The sequence below is a fragment of the Gallinula chloropus genome (assembly GCF_964237585.1).
Source record: "Gallinula chloropus genome assembly, chromosome: 12".
Classification (NCBI taxonomy): domain Eukaryota; kingdom Metazoa; phylum Chordata; class Aves; order Gruiformes; family Rallidae; genus Gallinula; species Gallinula chloropus.
The window spans coordinates 8977994-8999536 of record NC_140097.1 but is presented as its reverse complement, the minus strand read 5'-3'; the positions used below and the strand labels follow the sequence as shown (position 1 = coordinate 8999536).

At 37.4% G+C, this 21543-nt stretch overlaps 1 protein-coding gene across 1 annotated transcript in view; it reads right to left on the bottom strand.

Moving 5' to 3' along the window:
• FHIT (fragile histidine triad diadenosine triphosphatase) overlaps positions 1-21543 on the bottom strand; it is a 570515-nt gene that overhangs the window by 408108 nt on the left and 140864 nt on the right. The window contains exon 3 of the mRNA XM_084269480.1: positions 1208-1329. Coding sequence (XP_084125606.1) covers positions 1208-1307 — 100 coding nt within the window. The 5' untranslated portion in view covers positions 1308-1329. The remainder of the gene's footprint in view (positions 1-1207; positions 1330-21543) is intronic.

The window sequence follows — 21543 nt, the reverse complement described above, 5'->3', positions numbered from 1 at the left end:
TACAAAAAGTCTGTAAACCATTCATTCACATCAGATACTTCAGAAACTTGAAGTTGAGAAGAACTGTTCGTTTAATTTATTCAAATATACTAATGAAACATTAACACCTTTAAAGTTTCTATGAAGTCTTTGTGCATCTTTGCCATGCATTTTATTTATTACTTCTGGTACAGACACCACTCCAAGCAAGTATAGAGAAAAGTACTATATTGGAACCATTATAATCTGCAGATGTGACAGGAGGAGAGGAAGATTCCATATTTCAGAAGCAACATATTTATGGGCTTAAAAACAACATATTAAAGGTTACTCAATTTTAAGCTATACCTTAAATTGTGAAAGAAACAACAAAAAACTCCAGCAGAGCAAGAAAGAAAGCTTTCAATGAACTCCAGATAGCCACCTTCTTTTTCCAAAACACATCCAGCCATTGCCTGAATTCCTACTGAAACCTCTATGGAAATGACCAGTCTTAAGCATTTCTGAATGTTCCAGTTCCAGCCTCTAAAATCAGCACAAGTTCCACAGCAACAGAGTTGTGACTGCAAAGTCAAACGCCATACTACAAAATACATGAAATAGGTGCATTTGGCACCTTGCAGAATCAAGTTCCCATGGAGTTTACTAAAGTGAGAATTTCACTTACAACACAGGGCTTCATTTTTTACCTCAGGAAATGTGCACACCATACAGATGGTTTATTTAATCTATTCCTACCTAAATTAATCAAAGCAATCTGTCATCCCCCCCCCCCCCCCCCCAACAAAAAGAAGTGTCTTCATACAGGCTTCTCCTGCCATTTGACAAATTGTGTCCATTTAGCTAGAAGTTGAAAATCCTCCATAAAGAAGTTACCACATCTAAAAATAAGTGACATTATTAAAAGGGAAGCAGGATGTGTTATTTAGCATAAAATGAAATTTAAACAGTACCACCTCAGATACACTTCTAAACGCTTTTAGGAGCACCTGGTTGTTTATACATCTTCTGTGGTGAAAAGGTCAATAGAGACTCACCTCTAAGGTCACAGTTGCTAAGCAACTGTTTTCGGCAGTTCTGCAACACCGATCAAGCGTATTATGTTCCCCCACCTGGTTCCAGACTAAACCCGTGTAGCATCCTACCTGGCCTTTGAAACACACCGAGCTTCTCCAGCTTTTCCTAAGAGCGCGGGTGCTCATCCTTGAGGCACTGCTCACAAGGATACGTCCTGGGACCACCGGCCTCCGGTTCACGAGAGCAAAGGAGAGCTCAGTCTTCAGGAAGACGGTGGAAGGTTTGATGAGGTGCTGCCCGAATCTTAGCATGATAAACGTTAATCTTCAGGCTCTGAAAGAAACAATAGTTAAGATAGTTAAGGGAGCGCCTTCGCCTTTACAAACAGGAACAAGACAATGAAATTGTCATGCAGCTCCTGAAAGAAAAAAGCCTCCTGGGCTCACCGAGGCATTGGTCTGTTGGAGAGGCTGCGAAGGCTTTCCGAAAAGCATCACTTCTTTGAAGGGGTGGTGGAAAGGGCTTCTTTTGACACCAAAAATGTTATATATCATTTCTTCAATCCTGCTCTCATCATCCTGACAGGCCAACAAAACTCTAGACAAAGAAATGTAATTTGTCCTTCCAGTTTTAATTTGTTTTGCATTTCAGTCACGGGTGCCTGGAGAAGCACAGAAATGCTGCTTCACATGTCCTTTGCCACAGCGCAAACCAACGCACACAGGAGCGACCAAATAAAGAAAGCACAATTTCTAAATCAATCTCTCCACTAAGCACCTCAATTGAAGAAATACTGAGAAATTAAGGAAAATATACTTGGTGATTTTCCCTCCGTGCTTTCTGCTTTGAGCCACTGAAATGTGAAAACGATCAATAGTTCTATGCAACATTTTGTCTCACTCGAAGACAGACGAAGATTTCCACTTTCATTCATTAAAATTTTCTCTCCTGTTGAGGATGAAAATCCTTCTTAAATATCTGAGGCACAATCCTAACAGTCTATTTTAGGTCTTTAAGCCCTAGAGTATTTTAAGTATTTAATTCAATCAGAAATATCCAAGGTGCTGCAGGGTAAAATATCAAGCAATGCAGAATTTCACATGACACAATACTTCAGATACATTGAAAACATTACACCAACATTACCTTGCTTGAACCAAGTGAATAATAAAAAAAATCATTTTTATAAGTTGTATCAGATGGAGAAAGATACTGTTAGAGTCACATAGGATCTCTTGCTGCAGATCTTTTCTTGCAAGCCTACTGTGTTTAGCAAGACCAGAAATTGGTTCGTAATCTAAAAGATTTCTTGTAATTTAAGGTCCCATTTCTGTAATCTGCTCCAACAAAAAGTACTTGTAACAACCCCCTCTAAGTGCAGACACACTTGCTCTTTGAAGAAAGTTCTAGGTTTTTCAGCTCCCTGATGCCACAAAAGAACTTAATTAAGGATAACAGCAGATGCATCTAGGCAGGCTTCACACCAGAAAAACATACATAAAACTTTGTATAAGATATAGTAACCAATCAGGTGACTACATGTTCAAAGTAATAAACATTCTCTAAGCAGGTACTGTGTCTTGTTTTATTTTTTGAAAATCACAGATTAAAGGAAATGCTTGAGCAGACCATGAAAGAGTGGAGGTTTTAACCAGCCCTGCTTCAAAGATCTGTAAAGGTTCTATAATTATATTTTTTCCCATAAAGTCAACAGTAGATTAAGTGTCTGAGAAGACGTGTTCCTTATCGTATATTAAACCTGAAACTTGACAGCATACAAAAATCAAATCTCTTTAGCTACTGGAAGAATCACTTAGCAGAGGAAACACCTGCTATCTTGTGCTGATGTCTGAAAAGAATAATTATTAGGAACTTCAACCAATCTTCCTCATTTCACTTAAACAGTCCATCAGCACCACCTCCCCCACAGGTGGAGGTTTTCTCATTCCAATTAAAACACCCCAGAATCTTTTTACGTGATACAAGAGGGAGACTTTGTTCTCTTCACAATGAAGGAAATGTGTCTGAAAAAGGAGCAACACACACGAAACAGCCAGCACTACCATGCCATGATGAAACTGTGAGCTCCTATCTGCAGTATCTGGAAAATCAAACGTACCACCACACCTTTGCAAGACTATAAATAGAAACAGAAGTACTGCTGATCATTTCTTACTCCATCTTCCAGGCTACTGATAATGAAAACTGTCCAGAGACAGGGAATAGACTTAAACACAGAACCAAAACTTTAAAATAACAGATGCTGATTTCAAAACCCTCATGTTTTGAAATTAAATTTAAGGAGGCAGAGAACCTGAGATTTTGGTAATCATCAGGAGAAATCCTCTGGCTGTTTGCTGCTATAAGCAAAAAACAATAAACAGCAGCAGGATAAGGTTGATGACATTGGAAATAAGGTGTGGATGCCATGCTTCAACACCTGAGGCTCCAGGCAAGCTGGAAATGGATGACCGGGTGCTTTTCCAATTGTAGTCATCAATCTGCAATTACTAGGGGCTTCTGTGGATCTTGGCAGTCTAACAGCAACTCTGAAAGTCACTGTTAAACATAACCAAATCCCAATCTGAAGTGTATATCGAAAAACTCTTCAAGTCGCAGAATGTAACAAATATTGATAATAATGAGAACCAAAGTTTCAGTTGTGTTTAGGGCTTCACACATGGCAGCAAGGCTGGAATACTCCAAAGGGCAGGAGGCAGGGAACTGCTACCAGCAGAGCAAGATTTCAGTCATCTGAATTCTACCATTATTACCTGAATGGCCCGTAAACAAGCAGAAATCAAAACAGTACAGGCGCATGCATGCAGGTCATGAGATGCAAGCAGTGTGTGCACAACGTTTCCCAGCTGATTGGAATCTCCTCACCAAGTCTGTTCCTGTGGGGATTTCCATTTTTCACATAATGAGGAGGTCATTGCCAGCTAAAACAGAAACTAAATATAATTGGTGAAAGATGTTTCTTCTTTAATGATAGTAGCCTTTCTAATCCCAGTAATAAGGAGGACAATTACAAAGCAATGTTAGAAAATGAAAGAAATCCATTTCCGATAAAAGAAAATTTCAGCCCAGTTTAACACAGTTTCTATTCTGACTATTCAGATGAAAAGTGTATTTACTCTTCTTCATATTGCATGTATACATTACATTGCCTATTTCATCTGCCTCATTTTCCTAATTAAATTTCCTTCAAGCTGTGTTGCTGCAGTTGTAGGTGGGAATGTAGTATTAGAGGCTAACATAGCAAGCAGACTAATTTTACAGCCACAACACATCTCAAATCCGTGTAACCCATACAAAAAGATACAGCATTCTACATCACAACCTGAAAAATACAAGTGTTAGCATTAAGAAAATTGTTGAGCTACACAGAAATATTTTCAAATATTATTACAGTTTTGTAAAATCTTAATAACAGCACACTGCATTTGCCTATATAAATACTACTCATATATTTAATGTAATTTTTTAGAGGAACTATTAACACAGGTCTCAGCTCTTCAAATTTATTTGGTTATGAGGGTTTGGGGTTTTTCACACTCAATATTTTTAACTAGCAAAACCTATAGAATATCTCTGGTGTGAATTCCACAGGGAGACCTCCAAACAGAAGATGTGGTTCAGTTCAAGACAGACCCTCAGGACATCAAGATATGTGTCTGATCATTGCATGCCATCTCTAGAGCCAGAGACCAAAACATGAAATACCTCCAGATATTACTGTTGCTATACTGACTATACGAGGCTGTCTTCCTGCCTCCGTGGGCCTCCCCAATGGATGCTTAATTGAGATGGTGCTGGCACTCCAAAATGCCCCTTTATTTTATCATACAATTACTTGTTCTTAATGACAAGGTGTTGAGCTTACCACCCACTGGGAACCAAGCTCAAGGCTTTTGCTGAGGAGTCACATGAGCACCCATTCCAGGAACACTACCAACCTGGCTGAGAATGTGAAATGGGCTGCTAACTTCAACTGTGCATATTAAAGAAAACCAATTACAATAACATTATCTCTCTGGGCTAATATAAATGAGTATTTCAGAAACAATCCAAGAAGGATTCTCAAAGTTTGTTATTTTCCAATATTAATATCACCTGCTCATTAATTTTGATGCTCCTGATTCTGCTATTCAATTTCAGTGTAAAAGCACAGCAAATTTGTAAGGCAAAACGAAACCAACCTAGTTTGGGGTTTGGTTTTGGCTTGGTTTGGGTTTTTTTTAAGGACTATAAAAAATTTTTTTTTCCTTAAATTCAGCAACACAAGACATCTCATGTCACACACAGTAGTTAAGGGAACAAAGGAACACTCCAGTAAATTATGCTTATTGTTAGCTCCAGATTTTTCCATTGCATTTTCTAAGCTGCCCTTCATCCTGCAAAACTACATCCTTAAATGCTTATTTGGGATATTTCCCTCCAAAATGCTGGATTATGCAGAAAGTGTATTCCTACTTAGACATCAGAATTCTGCACCATGTTCAAGAAGTGAAGTATGATGAAGAACTGCCCTGCATGTCATCTTCCCTCTCTTCATGCTTTATTATTTCTTCATTCATTCCCTCCCCTCACCCCCACTTTGTGAGGATGAAATCCACACAAATCAGAACTTTACTTATTTAACTCAAGCTCATAGCAAGGAATGTCCTTGTTCCTAGCAGCCAGGATTTGCCATTTTGATCAAAGAATACGTAAAAACACTAACAAAAAGAAATAGTTTTAATTTAAAATCACTCCATTTTTCTACTAGCCCTCTGTTGCTAGAGCACCTTTATCTCTCAGCATTCTACACTCCCACCCTTGTACAAGATTTAACTGCGTGCTTTGAGTTCTTCCAGGTTCAGAAAATGGCCTCTAATTAAAAAAAACCTCTCTCCCTCTCAGTGAGCAAAAATATAGCGTGCTGCTGCTATTTCTGTTCTGAAAAAGCCAAGAAGAATTACAAAACTGGAAGAGGTGCTCAAGCATCTTTGACAGGTATAGCCTAGATTCTCTCCATGGGAATGGTATTTAATGCTCTACATGGGGTTGAAGAGAAAAGCTTGTGTGGATTATTTTCCACTTTCACCACCCACAGAAGCTACTGAACAGAAAGCCCATTAAATGTGAGGCATGCAACCAATCCTGGCAGTGTCGACAAGGACTGATTTCTCACGTCATACGCAGATTATGATGGAGTTGAATCCCCTACACGTGGCTTCCCCTGCTTAATCTAGCAGCAAAGAAAACATCGCAATTATTACTGTTTAAATATATTGCCATTTTCTTAGCATGGTCAATCAAGCTAAATTATCTACACTTAAAATTAAAATAGACTGTGGTCTAGGCACCTTAATGTGTATGATGCTAAGGGCCATCCATTTGTGTCCCTTAGCCTGCTTTCCCCTGCAGCTCCGTCTGCTTTCACCCAGGCTGCAGTAGCGTTTCCCAGCCCCTCCACCCCTTTCTCCTACTGTTCCTTTACAGTTTTGGGGTTACATCAATGGACCCAAGAACGTGCCTAAGCTGACCAAGCAGCACCCAACCCTGAGCAGAACATGCCCCAGTTAATATGGATAGCACCACCAGCAGGAACCTGAGCCAGGACTGATGAGCAGGACCTTACAGGAAATAGACAATACCCAAGAGAAGGGAGTCTGACAGGGATGGGGCTAGCTTTCTTCACAGTATCCTGTATGGTGCCACGTTTTGGATTTGTGACTACAACAATGCTGATATACCAATGCTTGGTCTCTCTTTTTCCCATTCTGCCCACCACCAGTGAGTTGAAGCACATCTTCACCCCTCACTCCCACATGCCCCTAAAAAACCTGGCACAACACCCTCTGCACAGCCAGTCCAGACCTCACATAATAGATTTTAAATGAAAGATGAACAAAATGCAACCAAAATACTGTTAGCCTATTTAAAAGGTGTGTTCAAATACAGTGCTAGCCTACACAGGTTGTACTGGGATCTGAATTTACAGCCCCTGCAATAAAGCAAGACTCAGATCTGTTCTAAATGCCAGTATAGACAAGCTAAGTTTTAAGGCGAGCCTCACAAGCATCCTCCTGCTGCCTCCTTTACCTCTTCGTCCATCTTCGTTCTTTTTGCCCTTTTATTTATTTTTCTTTTAAAATTAAAATTCATACTATTGGGGGGAAAAAAAGTTTTCCTCTCCAGGCATTAATCAGCTTGTCTACTGCACCTAAGCTAATGTGTGTGTACACACAGGCACACTTGTGTAAGTCTGTCCTGTTTCTGTCTCCTAATTATCTGGTCTGTCATTGTCATGACTTTCACAGTTTTTTAAAAAGCAAAGCAAACTCCCCTCCAGCCAAAAAAAAAAAATACCAAAACCACCCAAAACAAGAACCCCCACAACCCTCAAAACCCTCCAGACACCCAAGTCTTTGTGGATCAAGGAAGTCACAGACACTTTAAGGAAAGTGAACAGTTCTGTTACAACACTGTAAAGAAACCTCAACATTGACAACAGATGCAAAACCAAGCTAGGTATCAAAAGCTATATACTATCCATAATACATGTGGAGGGCATTAATATTTCTAAATGATGCAGAAGTAGTTGTCAAACTCACTTCTATAGCAAGCATTTTGGAATACAAATTAGGCCAAGTTGTTTGTTTCTTATAATTCAGGTAAAGAGTACAAAGTCAGACACAATAAATGAAAAGGTTTGTAGAGGCACAAGAACTGTGTAATCCATTATATTTAAAGAAAAATGAAGGCTTAAGAGAATCATGAAAGCACTAAAAATGCACTACATCCTTCAACTGTCCCTATGTATACTGTGTTCACTAGAGGAGATGACTCATGTAGCATTTAACCATGCCGAGATAATTCTGGCAGCACAAGCTCATTCTTCGCACAGAGCAATTTTGTTTGCATTGAGCACAGAGGTGTGCTCAGGTAACAGCTCAACTTTTTCCAGAGTACGACTTGTTTCCAAATATCACATTCCTTTTTTGGGTTGAGTTCTTTGGGGGGTTTTGGGTTTGGGTTTTTTTGCTAGTTTGACAATTTAGCTACACCTGAAATTTCACTTTTCGAAAATACTTCTATGCTTGCTAACATGTACTGTCTTGACTGCTTCATGCCAGAACACATAAGCACAAACTTAACACACTGCAATATTACAGAAGATACCTTTCAAACAGAATCCCAATTCCAAGACTTGATCTAGAGCTTTACACACTACTCAACACGTGTACCCACATTCTCTCCTTAGCAGAGATGACCCAAGATTATGATTCCTTGTTCGATTATAATCCAAGAAGATGACATCATAACTACAAGCTTTTCAAAAATCCATGTACTATACCAGTGATTTTAAGGTAAATACTTCATGAAATGGAATGCAATCAACAGGTTCACCTCCTCATTGACTTCTACTGAAAGCAAAAGATGTATAAGCATACCTATGCAATAAAATCAAAAAGTTCACGTTTTCCCTTAGTGTTTATCTCCTTGATAAAACAAACCAAGCACACATTATATTTTGAACACAGCTTAATAACTTGAATCCACCACAGCTATTATCCTGATGCATGGAGAAATCAGGGGTTTGGTTTTGCCTCTGCAAGTCATTCTGATGAACGAGACCTTTGGTGTTGTAATAACTGCAGTGAGTAATGAAACAACCAATGGCTTTTATTAAGAAGGAACACTGAATAATGTATTACCAACACTAAGATCAAGGTAAAACACATTTTTACCAGGAAAAAATATTAATATCAATCATGCCATTTTTAAAGCAGAAAGGTGAAAGGCAGAAAAAGGAAAAATTTAGGAAAATGCTACGCAGTATGCAGTAAATGCCAGAAATTATACTGTGAAAATCCTTTTTTCTAGGGTGGCTACCTAGGGCTACATTACATGTTGGAGGAACAATAAAAGATTGTGACATTCGTTGAGTAAGGAAAACTACCCTAGTGAAGGGAGAGATGGGGGAGGAAGGTCGCTATAGAGACTAGCACACTGCAGATTGAAACACTTGAGCTTAAGCTCATTTCTTTTGAGGCTACAAAGTAAGAGACCTGACGATGGAACAACCAGGAATGTTCTTTTGCTATATCTTTCACTGGAAAAAAGTGGTTTTAAAAATGCAGAGAGAAGAAAAAGCTGTCGTGTTTTAGCATTCTTATTTATTACCTATACAGCGCTACATAAAGTCACTTTATAGGCTTTAGAAATACACACTGAGACTAAACCTTCCTCTGAAGTGGCTTCCTATTTCCTCTGAGTGAATGCAATTTGGGCATCTGTAGTATTGGACAGAAGAGATGGGACAAATAGAATTGCAGAAGAAAAGGTGCAGGGAACTAAGTGAAAAATTTCAAGGAGTAAAGTCCATGAGGAGAAGAGAGAAATGGCTCTTCCCAAAATTCACAGATGGTTTAAAGAAAAGCAGTCAGAAAGAGAGTGCTCAGGATGTTCTATGGCAAAAGGATGGCTCATACACTTGGGGACAGCAGGGGATTAGAAAAGTCCTAACAAAATTAATCATACAATGAGCAAGTGATGTTCCATAGTGAGTTCCCAGACACAGCCCAGATTTATTTTACATCACTGACAAACCACTTACATCACTTCAAAAAAACCAAAAAAACCTTATTGAGTCAGCACACGCTTCTAAAGATTGATTTTCTGTATTTTGTTCTTCTGTTCTTTAACGTTTTTGATACTTACCACCAGAAAAACTGAAAGATGCATAAAGTTTTGCATTCTTCAGATGGAACCACATTAAAGGGCTGCAGCCTTAAAGTAAATCCAGCCTTACTAAAAAGAAATTATCAACAGAAAGACTGAACTAATTGAGATTTCTGGACACTCCAAGGGAAATAGAAAAGCTACACCCATTGTGACTTCTGACCATACTTTTTGCCCATATAAAGAAAAATAAGACAGAAATAGTAACAAGTAGCCAGGAATTATGGTTATCATACTTAATTTCATTCTGAATGCAATTTATTAATATTATACCATGGGTTTGCCTATGAAGGTTATATTTGGAGCAATTCCTGCAATACTCCAGTGTCTCCACATGCGTTTTATCTTGCTGAATTAATAAATGTAACACAAACACTTAGAGGAAAATGCAGACACTGTACTTTACCTAATAATTCCTCAGGCATATAGATTAAAAGAGTCATTTAATGAAAATTTATTGTCAGATTTACATTCATATTCTAATAATAGTAGATAGTGGGTTCTTTACATTTATGTACAGTGCATTTAAGTCTAATGCTAGATCTTGGAATCTTTAAGACATCCCATTAACTTTCATTTTTCCACCTCATACACATGCGTGTTCTCCAAAATAAAGCCATTTAAACCAGGTTGTTCCATGGGCAATGAAGCCTTCTTTCAAAGGATTTATGTCCCCATCTTTCCCATGCCTCTTTTCCTTCCCCCACAAGTATGAGAGCCTTCTCCCATGACCCAATGACTGTCCCAGGCAGCTGATGTGCAGCACACCGTGGTTAACTGAGGCTTCTGCATGTGAGGAGTTGCCAGCCCAGAAGGCAGATGTGCTGCTGCTGAGCAACAACTGGGAGGACAAGGACACTCCCATCATGTCCACTGCTCAAAAATGGGCTGTTACAACTTCAGAGTCTATTTATATACCCACCACAGTACACATACACAACTAATTGAGCTGCACAATTAAAAGATGAAGTCACTGGCAAAATGTAAGCATGCATGCATTCCACTCTTTCTGGACCGTTTAAACCAGTGGGACTGCAAATGGCATGCAGACAATGGGGGTGAGAAAGCTGAGAAAACAGTTGTAAACTCACAAAATGGTTTGCAAATCTTTCAAAAAATACAGTGTAAACTTCAGTCAACTGTTGGAAGAAAGGCAGTCATGAGTAAAGGAATCTGAGAAAAAGAGGGCTTACAGTTTTCTAGGGTTAACTTACCTTCTCTTATTTTCTCTCTAATTTTCCACAAATGCTCTCTATACTTGGCAATATGTTCACAAAAAGGCAAACAACTTCCCCGATTTCTGGTTGCTTCCCTGTCCTTATTAAAAATACCTGGAGCAGAGATCACAGCTTTTGGCATTTCTGCACAGTGCACTATGAGGTACTGGGTCAACAAGGCCATGTTGGATGATAACTGGGCTGCAAGTCAATTGAAAGAATAAGCATATGTTGGAAAGGTAGAAAAGCTCTTTCTCAGTATCAAACCAGCATCTTCATTGGCAAAAGATTAAGGACTGCTCAAAGTGTTTCTTTAAACAAGGGAAAATTTTTAAGCACACATAATTTCTGCAAGTGTATTATTTTAATGGTCTTACATCATAAGCCTGTCATAGCATGTAGTAATTATAACATTTAACTATACATGCACATCATTCTCTAACTTGCTTTTTACTTCATGGTTGGCAAATGTCCTGAAAAATATGCATTGTGATCTGTAACTATCCCAACTAGTTTTTTCTTCCTTCTAGAAAAGGGTTTATATGATTATTTTTTTGACCTAGTCTCACCATACAGAATCGCATGAGTCACATCATCAAGCCACAAACCAACCAAATAATTTTGTATGTTTTTGCTATATTTGTGGCTTCCTTTGCAGCTCTGCATCACTTTAGACATCAATAAAAGTGTTTTAGTGTTTTTAACTTTTCAAGATGAAAACACACATTTATGGTCACATGGTGAATTGGAATATTGGAATAACTGAGACAGTATTATATTCTCATTTGTCAGTAAACCTGATAACATTTTAAACAAGAATTGGGTGCCAGATGACTGTTCTGCAACTAATTCTGGAACAAATTTATGTATAATCTACTGAAAGTGCTTTGGAGTTCCTTGCCAGCAAGACCTTCTAATAAGATATTCATGAGTAATTAGAAATCTACAGACATGATTAAATCTTAATCTACAATCTGCAGGATGAATGTTTAGGTTGAAGCATGGCAAACTGGCACAGAACTCAACTGGAGATCCCTCTGTAGGTTCAAAAATTTGGCTGGCATTTGTCAAAGCTGAAGCTCTGATTTATTTGTGAATTCCTCAGACTGTACTGGCTTCCACTGGACAGATAACTCATAAATCAGACCGCCAGCTCAGTTCCACAGCCCTCCATTTACAGCCCTGTCTGCTTGACTACCAGTATCAAGTATTTTACAGAAGGTGGGCATGAATTGGGTATTTCTAATGAAAACTTTGGACTATCACTGCACCTCTTAAATAATGGATGTAATTTACCTGGCCTTTATTATTTTAATGGTCATTTATATGATACTTATGTACTATACAAAGTACCCAGTAGGTAATTATACTTAGTCAAGCAAAGTTCTTACTAACTTATATTTTCCCCTCAATAGTAAGCACTTGTTCTGTACATAATGCCCCGGCAACACCATAAAGGTCTGGGAATAGTTGGCTCTAAGCAGCCTGCAAACAGTTACAACATAAAGGAAAGACACTTTGGCCAAAAAAAACCCCAACTTTTCTCTTGTTACAGATGTATCGGCTGATACAATAGACAGGACAAAAACTCCCAACTTCCTACACATAGAGTAGCCTTCCATTTCCACAAAAGCTGGGCACTTGGCACAATGTCAGAAATGAAGTCTAATAAAATGCTAAATGTAGGCTAACACTAAAGAGGTGTTTAAAGAAACTGGCTTCTATAACTAGCTAGGCAATTATAACATACATAAACACTGTTTGTTAGAGCCACACTGAACACAAGAAACATTTCACTTCTCTAATCATCATCAGTGAAGGGTTTCAAAGAGCTTTGGAAAAAATATATAGAAATACCCACACTATGTATCAGATAAGAAAATAAAGCACAGATAGACTTAGGAGACCACAAAGTGACAGAAAAGGATATGGTAAAATCTCTTTTCATTCTAATCAAATTAAAGTTTTCCAAAATTAACAGAAAGACTCACCAATATTTAAGCCTCAGTTTCCTGGTTTTAAAGGACTACAAAGAATTCAGGTGTTATCTTGGATTATCTGTGCTACTCCTTTAGCAGCCAGCAAACCTAAAGTAGTAGTACCATAAAATAAACTGCCAGTGGAGAAAATACAAGTAAAATCAGGTACATCTAAATGTACTTGCTATAAAACCCATGGGCATAAGATATTACAATCACCAATTAAGGTTTTCCTAAACAGAGGCATAATGTTTTGCTAGACTCACTCATGAATCCTCCAGTATTTAGAAAGTCTTCATAGAGGAAAGAAATCCAAACATACTATGAAAATAAATGAAAGTACGTTTGGAAAGATCCTCTTAATATTTATTATAGAAAGGACAGTACTGCCTTTTCGGCAATATGGTTTTGCAGTTAATATTCATTCACCAAATTAACTGGATCACGAATTTCAATATTCCAAATTAATCCTTCTCCCTTGTAAAAATCAAACAATCATATTGACAAGGATGAGAATTCAGATGGCTTGTATAATGGCAATTTATGTGCAAGTGTTAAGAAACAGTCTTTGATAATAAAATCAGACATAAGAGTTTTCAGCACAACCCACTGCCTCTTCTCTGCAGGTGATTCAATGAAGTTTTGCTTCTTTCAGAGAAAGCTCAGAGCTCCTGTGTGATACTACACAAGGTATCAAACACAACCTTTCCCTCAGCAATCAATAGTACCATGTAAATTTTCAGTTTACACACTTGAGATGCTGTTGAAAATACCTAGAGACAAGGAAGACACACCTGAGCTGAAGTACCGAGTGCAGCTTGCTGAGCACAGTACATACTATGTGGTCTGAAGGGCTCTAAGAATCCAATCTTAGGTCTTAAAATGTGCATCTAAATTTGGTGATTTTTTTTTTTACCTTAATCTCTGTCAGTTCCTCATCTGTAAAATAGAGATTATACTGCATCCCTCACTGGGGCTTTGTGGAGATAAATTTAATTTAAAATGTGTGAAGCACTTGGATACAGTAGTGATGAGCAGCACGGAAAAGCTTATGAGGAAATTAATAATTCTGACTTCTGAGCAGAGTCTGAACGATCTTTGTAAATAAGGCTTAGGGCCACATATCAAACACTGAGGATAAAACAACATCGTGAATAGCTGCTCGTTAATTGAACACTGTCCATCTTGTGTACTGAGTAAGGAAGAAATCTTATGGAAAAGTATTATGCGTTCTTAGCATTAAAGACTTCATTATAATGCAGAAGAGAAACTGAATTTAGGTTGCAATGCCAGCCTTAATGTTAACACCCTTTTCCCTCAACTGCTTGCTTTTGCATTCTTAATAACATTCTCTCCGTGTGGTTTGTACGCGTAACATTTATATACAAAGAATGAATTATGATCTCATTGTGAATCTCTGATTTCCATGCACAAGTGGTAATGAGCAAAGTGTGGCTGAAAAAATTGCATTAGAAAAATAAAATACCAAGCTTGCCTAGGCTTGGTGAATTCAGCAGGGCTTCTACTGAAGTTTCTGTACAATTGCTTGAAGTGGTCCAAGTGCTACTGCTGTTAACACGTACTATGCATCACTGTAAGAGAATTCGGAAGGGAAGACATAATGGGGAGATGTCCTTTCAATTTTTATCAGAAGGCATTAAATTCTAATTCTCAACAATAGACATGCTTGCTAATTCCTGTGAAAATACATGAGGCAGAAATTAAACTAGAAGTGCGCACAGGAATCAAGGAGGAATAAACACCTCCCTAGGAAACTCTCCAGTGCTGCCTTCCTCTTCCAAACAAAGCCTCTTTGCACCTTGTAGAGGCAAGTGATGGCTGGTCTTAGGAGAACCACCTCCTTCCCCAGACTGCCTATACATGCTCTCAAGGCAATAGATACCTTTGTGACAACCCTCAGAGAGCAGAGCTCCTACAGGAAGGCCCCTAAACAAACAAACAGTCCTGCCATCTGACCCGACAGCAGACTCAAGGATTTTCTGAGAGCATAAGTGCTAAAACAGCATAATGCATTCAAGCTAAAATTAAATTTTTCCATGTTAAACAATTTGAAATGGATCACATATTTACTGATAATTTGAAAAAAATTCCCAGAGATTACTTGTACAAAACCTTAAGAAATTCCCCATTAACTAATTTTATTGGTGTAAAATTATCAATCGTCTTAAATATCATCCAGATAAATGAAATCTATTAAAATATCTGCTAAATCAGCTAAAGTATCTGTCTTCAGAGAGTACTTAGAAGCCATTATTTGTTCAAATCAGCAGCATTCACTATACTTAGTCAACAGATCTTACATATTTATAACAATTTTTATAGTAATAATGCAAGAATATTTTGTACCTAGAATATTCCATCTTCTCAAAAGGGCAACAGAAAGCCAACATCTTTTAAATATTTAATTAGGACTAAAATCAAATTTACATAGTGATATGCCGCATTTTCTGCTACTGATGAAGACAAACATCTCTGCATATTATCAGTACTTGAAAGGGTAGTCAGTGCTATTTCACTTCCCTTACAGAAGGCCTCCAGAGGTTTCCACACTATTGTGTATCATTTCAGTTGCTTCTTTTAGTTTTTAATTTAACTAGTTCATTGTTGATACAAGTTGGGGCATTACAGTTTCAACAGTAAAATATTTGGTAGTTTGAGATATGCCCTAAAATAATTGTATTTGCCTTCAGCAAACATTTTATTTGAGTTTTGAACAAAACTGCTGATGGAAGCTGATGAAAATTACTCCAGCTTGAAACGCGCTGACAGATGTGCTATCTAGCAAGGGATTTCCCTGGAAATTTTCTAATTTTCTTTCACTAATTTAAAAAAGGTTTGTTTGAAAACTGTTAGGATGTACTGAATTACAGGGTGACATAATATCTGGTCATGTGAAGAAAGGCAAACATAGCAGGGAACCTGAAGTCTGGTATCCTGAAAAGGTAATGATTTATCCAGAAATCAGAAGTGTTTTGAATAATGTAATGTTTTCTACAAAAAAAAAAACAAACAACAAAAAACAAACTGCAAACAAAAAAACAAACCCACAACAAAACAAAACCCCAAACTAAAATCTACAATTTAACATTCTTTAACTGACAATTAGATTAAATTAAGAATTAATAAAACAGACATCAGTCCTCAATTCATGAGCTTTTGGAAAAAAGGAAGAGGAGAAAAACATTGATAAAAAGCTTTTTTTATTTTTCCTCTATAGGGAAGACTACTTACTTGCCAAGAAACCAAATTTCAGCAAACAGCAACAAATACACAAATACACAAGCACTGCATAAAAACGCACTATGGTGATCTTAACATACTTCAAGTTTATGACTTGATCAATGGTATGGATCAAATAGCTGGTATAAAATCAGATTATTTAGCCATTAATTATAAAAACCAAAATGACAACATGGCCAAAACAAACAAACCTCAAGACTTTCCCTTCAACCTTCAATTAGCAATAAACCAGATAAACTCTACATTTCCCTCTATCCCAGTATTAGAAGACCAGAAAGCCAAAGGTGCAAAAAGAAACAATAGTTATTTTTCTAGATTGTATAGGAGATCTAATAAATGCTGGCCGAAGAGATCTCTGCAAGTGCTGCCTCCAACCTTGGGACAAAACTGTAATTATCACAAACACTTGATCACTTCAACTGGGACTTTAGCCATCTGAAACTCCAAGGATGGACAGTCTGCAACCATCCCAGAAACCAGTTCTTCAGTATGGGAAAGGAGGAGGATTATGAATGAGCACTTACATTAGTCAGTATTACTCTCTCTATTTGTTAGAGGCAGCTGGCAACAGATTGGCAACAATTAGAAACATGGAAGACTTTTTCCCATCCTCTTGCAATCTCTTTCCACTGTTTCCTTGCATGATGAGCAGAAGAAGTATCCACAGCCCCTTCACTGAAAGTTCTTACAATTGCACTGAAGAAAATTCCTTTCATATATTTGTAATCAAATTCTCCCAACTTGCCTCTCACAACGACACTACAGAAACCTTCCTTTGGAGTAGCAATTGGTGAACTAGATCCTATTCTGCTATTTGATTAAACAAGATGTTTGTACACATGTATATGAATTGACACATGCAACTTTGCAGACATCGATAATACTGTGTCCTCTATCAGCTAAATCTCTGAAAATGCAAAACTTCACAGCTCAATGCAGTTTAATAGGTGATCACTTCCAAGGAATGATTTTATCTGGCAGTAAGTTTTAACAGTTTATTCTTATTCTCGTGCTCTCTGAAGTGATTTCACTAACAACCTAACCTGAGTTCATCCAGGTTGTTTATGAATCTTGATAACTGATTCTTATATTAAATATGCTCACTAACTTTGAGCATATTATATAACATATTTGAATCAGATGAAGCTTTTACCCTCCAGCAATCCACACACTCTCTGTACGCTCCCCTTTGGCTTGTTCAATCGCCCTCGAACGAGCGATATGATACACTTCACTTTCCAGTATCACACTGGTACAGCGCTAAAGCACAGGAACCCACAGCCACGAAACTGAACAGAACCTGAATACAATTATTTCAATTGATTAAAACCCTTGAATATTGTTGGGTTTATTGTTTTGCTTACATATAACACTTTCCTAATGCATTTAGCTAAATGGAAAATGAAACTCAACTGCTATAGAGCAACACGCAGTTCCACATACAGCACAGATGTTTCAAGCTGTGACTGACCTATGTGTGAATTTTAAAGAACAAGATTTTGGGTCTTACTCCTTGAGATGTGGGACTGATATTTTGTAATTCATTGTTTTAATTGAAGAATGTAAACAGGTTGCCATAGCAATAGCTAATCTGTATTCCTACAGCTCAAAATTATTACTTCACTCAAGATTATTACTTTTACAAAGCACTTCGATATGCATCTCTTCAGAAGGTACAGCACAGGATACTACATATCTAAATTTGCTCAGACACAGCTTCTCAGTCTGCACCTATGCCCTGGACACTTGCACTGATAAAGCAGGGAAGAATGTTCTGGGGATCTCTGCATTACTGATAGAGCCACTACTCTGCAGAATTAGCAATTGGGGATGAGTGATCTTAGAAGAAACAGTCACATAACCTCACAATAGCCCTGAAGCAATCCAGTCTCTTGAAATGTGATTTCAAATTCAAAAGAGGTGTCAGGGGAGCAGCCACATTCCCCCAGGGTGATTTCCTATGGGTCTTTGCATTGGGTCACAATTCTGGGGAGTATAATTTTGCATATTTACCTTCTGGAAGGCACAATGAGGGAACCATGCCTGTGCCTACCCTACTCAGATGGAAGGTGAGATTATTTATTGGGCAAGGTAAATTTCTACACATCCAGAAAAGCTGGTTCATTTTCAAAAACACATTTTTATTTAAAGAGGGAATATATGTATAATGAGTTATTTGGAGCATCACACTTCATAAGAGAATTCTGAAGACAAATTGGAGCACTTCCTTTGCTAACATTCGGTGAACACAAATACGTCTATTCCCACATAACGACACAGGAAAAAGAGGCAGTTTTCCTGTACACATTTTGTCAATTTTTTTCCTATGTCAGAGAAAAACCTCAGTAAAGCATGTTCCTCCAGCTAGTTACAATCCCCTTTATCTTTCCCATACACAGGTATTCCCTGTCCCTACTGAACACAAACACACGCAGTCAAACATTTATTGAGTATACAGGAAACAAGCCAAGGAGCCAGGAGCCTGAGCTATTACTTTCTCCAGTTCAGAACGGAGAATTTACACACCCTGGTGCAGGATGTTCAGGGAAAAGACAGAAGAGAGCAGGATGATAGATGAATCTGGACTGAGCAATCCTTTATTCCGCAAACAGATCTTGCTAATACAGTAGCATATGAACGATCAGCTCTTCCCTAGAGGCAACCCTGTCCCCCAACCAAGGAAGGTATGGAATCTGACATGACAAATATTGATTTCCCCAGAGGAATTTATTTTCCAAACACAAGTGAAATATTATCGCAAATAAGCAATCAAATCTCAGCAGCAGTTTGCATTTAAAGGCATTTAAAACTATTATGCTGTAGTGCATATAATATGTAAATAACCAGGTAAGCCTAAGTGTGAAATGTATTTACATACAATTCTTGAATGTGTTAATTTAAGTGTTGCCATACTTAATTATTCCTGAATCAACACTGTTTTAAATTAATTTCTCAGTGCATTTTGGTTTAATTTATTAAAGGCACAATCCAAAGCATTTTATGGGAAGGAAAAATTCCCATCACACTAGAATAGACTTAAAGTATGTTTTCAGAAATCCACTTATCACATCAATACTGTAGATCCAGTCTTCTCTGTGATTGTTTACTGTGATTTCATTTACATAAAGTTAAACCAGGTACGGTTTCTATAATTTATTTTATTATTTGAAACAATTTATAGCCTATTCGTCCATTTCATCAGTCAATAGTATGGATCTCCCAGCCACAAAACTAGTATTTGACCCAGATTTAACTGCTTTTAACAACATGAAGTTCCCTGGAGTTGAAGAGGAATACGAAGTGGATTATAAATTGATACACCTATACCATTCATGAGTATTTACTCAAGACTCATCCTGCTCTTTCAAAACAATTATATGAACTAACATGGCAACTGAAAAAATAAATTCTTAACTGGTATTTACAGCACTCTGCCATTCCTCTGATGAATAAAGGGCATCTACTAGTAATCATCTTCTAATTTATTCCATTAACTCATTGTCTATTTGCACAATTTATTTGCAGGGCAAAGAGCAATTTCTGCAATCAAAAGTAACCCTAAGATGATACTGGTTAATTTTCTGTGGTATCTGATTAACTTTCAGCAGTACAGATACTCTTTCATTGTTACAGCGAGCACGATTTACATTAGTTTATAGCAGAAAAATGTTCATGTACAGGAAGATCAAGACCCAACCAAAGCAGTTTTGCATTTCTAGGTATTAGATGGAAAAAATAAAAATAAGAATGTTTTGAGACAAAAGCTTCTTATCCGCAAATGTCCTTTTCTACTAAGATGCCTCAGGAACAGCTTCTTCTCAGGCAATTATTCAAGGGAGGAAGAAGAATCCTACAATGATTGTGCTTATCAAGCTTGCACTCAAATACACAAACTACTTATTTCCGTATTCACTCAACTTCTACCTCAAAATCTCTATTCAGCTCTACTAGAACACTTCATTACATTATCTAACAGACATGTCTTCTCACAAATCATAAATATATTATTTCGAGACTTATTTATAGCATAAAAATATGTAGAACAAATTATTACTAATTTTCCTTAACCTATATACTTCCAACCAAACTCTGTTTGTTTACCAAAAACAAGCGCATACTTTATAGCAGAAACAAGGTAGACTATATACCAACTAATTTTCTTGTTCAATAAAATCTGCATTTTTTTCTATGGAATACACACAATATTATGTCTAAGAAGCGTTGCAGGAGTTTTCTTATGATTGTTTCTCAACTATGCACAGGAAACCAAGTCCTTCAGCATCCACTCCAGCTCCACTGAACACACACTCTTTCCATGCTGCAACGGCAATACCAACATCTTAAATGAATCCCAACTTTTAACAGTACTTTTGGTTTGCATATATTTGTGCACATTTCTATTTAAAAAGTTACTAAGAAATGGAGGCAAATGTGACAAGCTGTAGTCAAAGAATTCACTCATCTACCAACCCTAGGCTGAAAAGAGAAAATATGATGGCACAGCTCATGGAAAACCATTCAGAAAGCATCACTATCTTGCTTTTGCTTACCCCTTCTATAAAATTGTAAGAAAACTTAGGATTCAGATACAAAACTACTCATAACGAAGAGAACAAAAAAAGTGGCAGCACTCTAAGCAAACCTTGGGTAAAATAAGCCATTATGGAAAACCTGAAAAATAAAACAGTTGGAATTTTTCATTATAAAAGTCAGCTAAGAACAGCTGATTTGCAGTGTATAAAGTTAATAAACTTGCTTGGTTTAAATGAGCAGTAAAACATACAAAATTAATGCAAGACTGTAAAGCTGTTCCCAACAATACTTATGAGCCAGGATTATAAAATTGTACAATTGACCAGGAAAAAAAAGAAAAATACAGAAAAAATAATGGCCAGAGTTTAAGATTTTATTAGGAACAGAATTTAAGTCAACTGTATGTTTGCATCACTTGTGGCCGACATTGTAATAGAACTAACAGTACAGAAAAACCCAAAAGTATTCACAAAGCATTAGTCTTCAGGAAAAAGCTAGATGATGCAGTTTCAGGGTGAGGTGCTTTCTACAGCAATAATTAGCGAGAGAAAATTAATCTACAGTTGCTAAAATTAAACAGATCTGGATAACTTGCATCCTAGAATTTTGAGACCGCCAGCCAAGCAGCATCAAGAGTGTCAGGAAAAGATTACACTGCTAAGCTTTAAAAAACAAGCAAGCAAAAACAAAATCCACAAATTGGGCAAGAAAGGTAATTATAGTCTTGCGAGCCCAAAATCAGCTAATGGCAAAATACTGGCATGGCTGATATACGATTTTATTAATAAGCAATTAAAGCAAAGTAAAACTAATGCCATTCAACA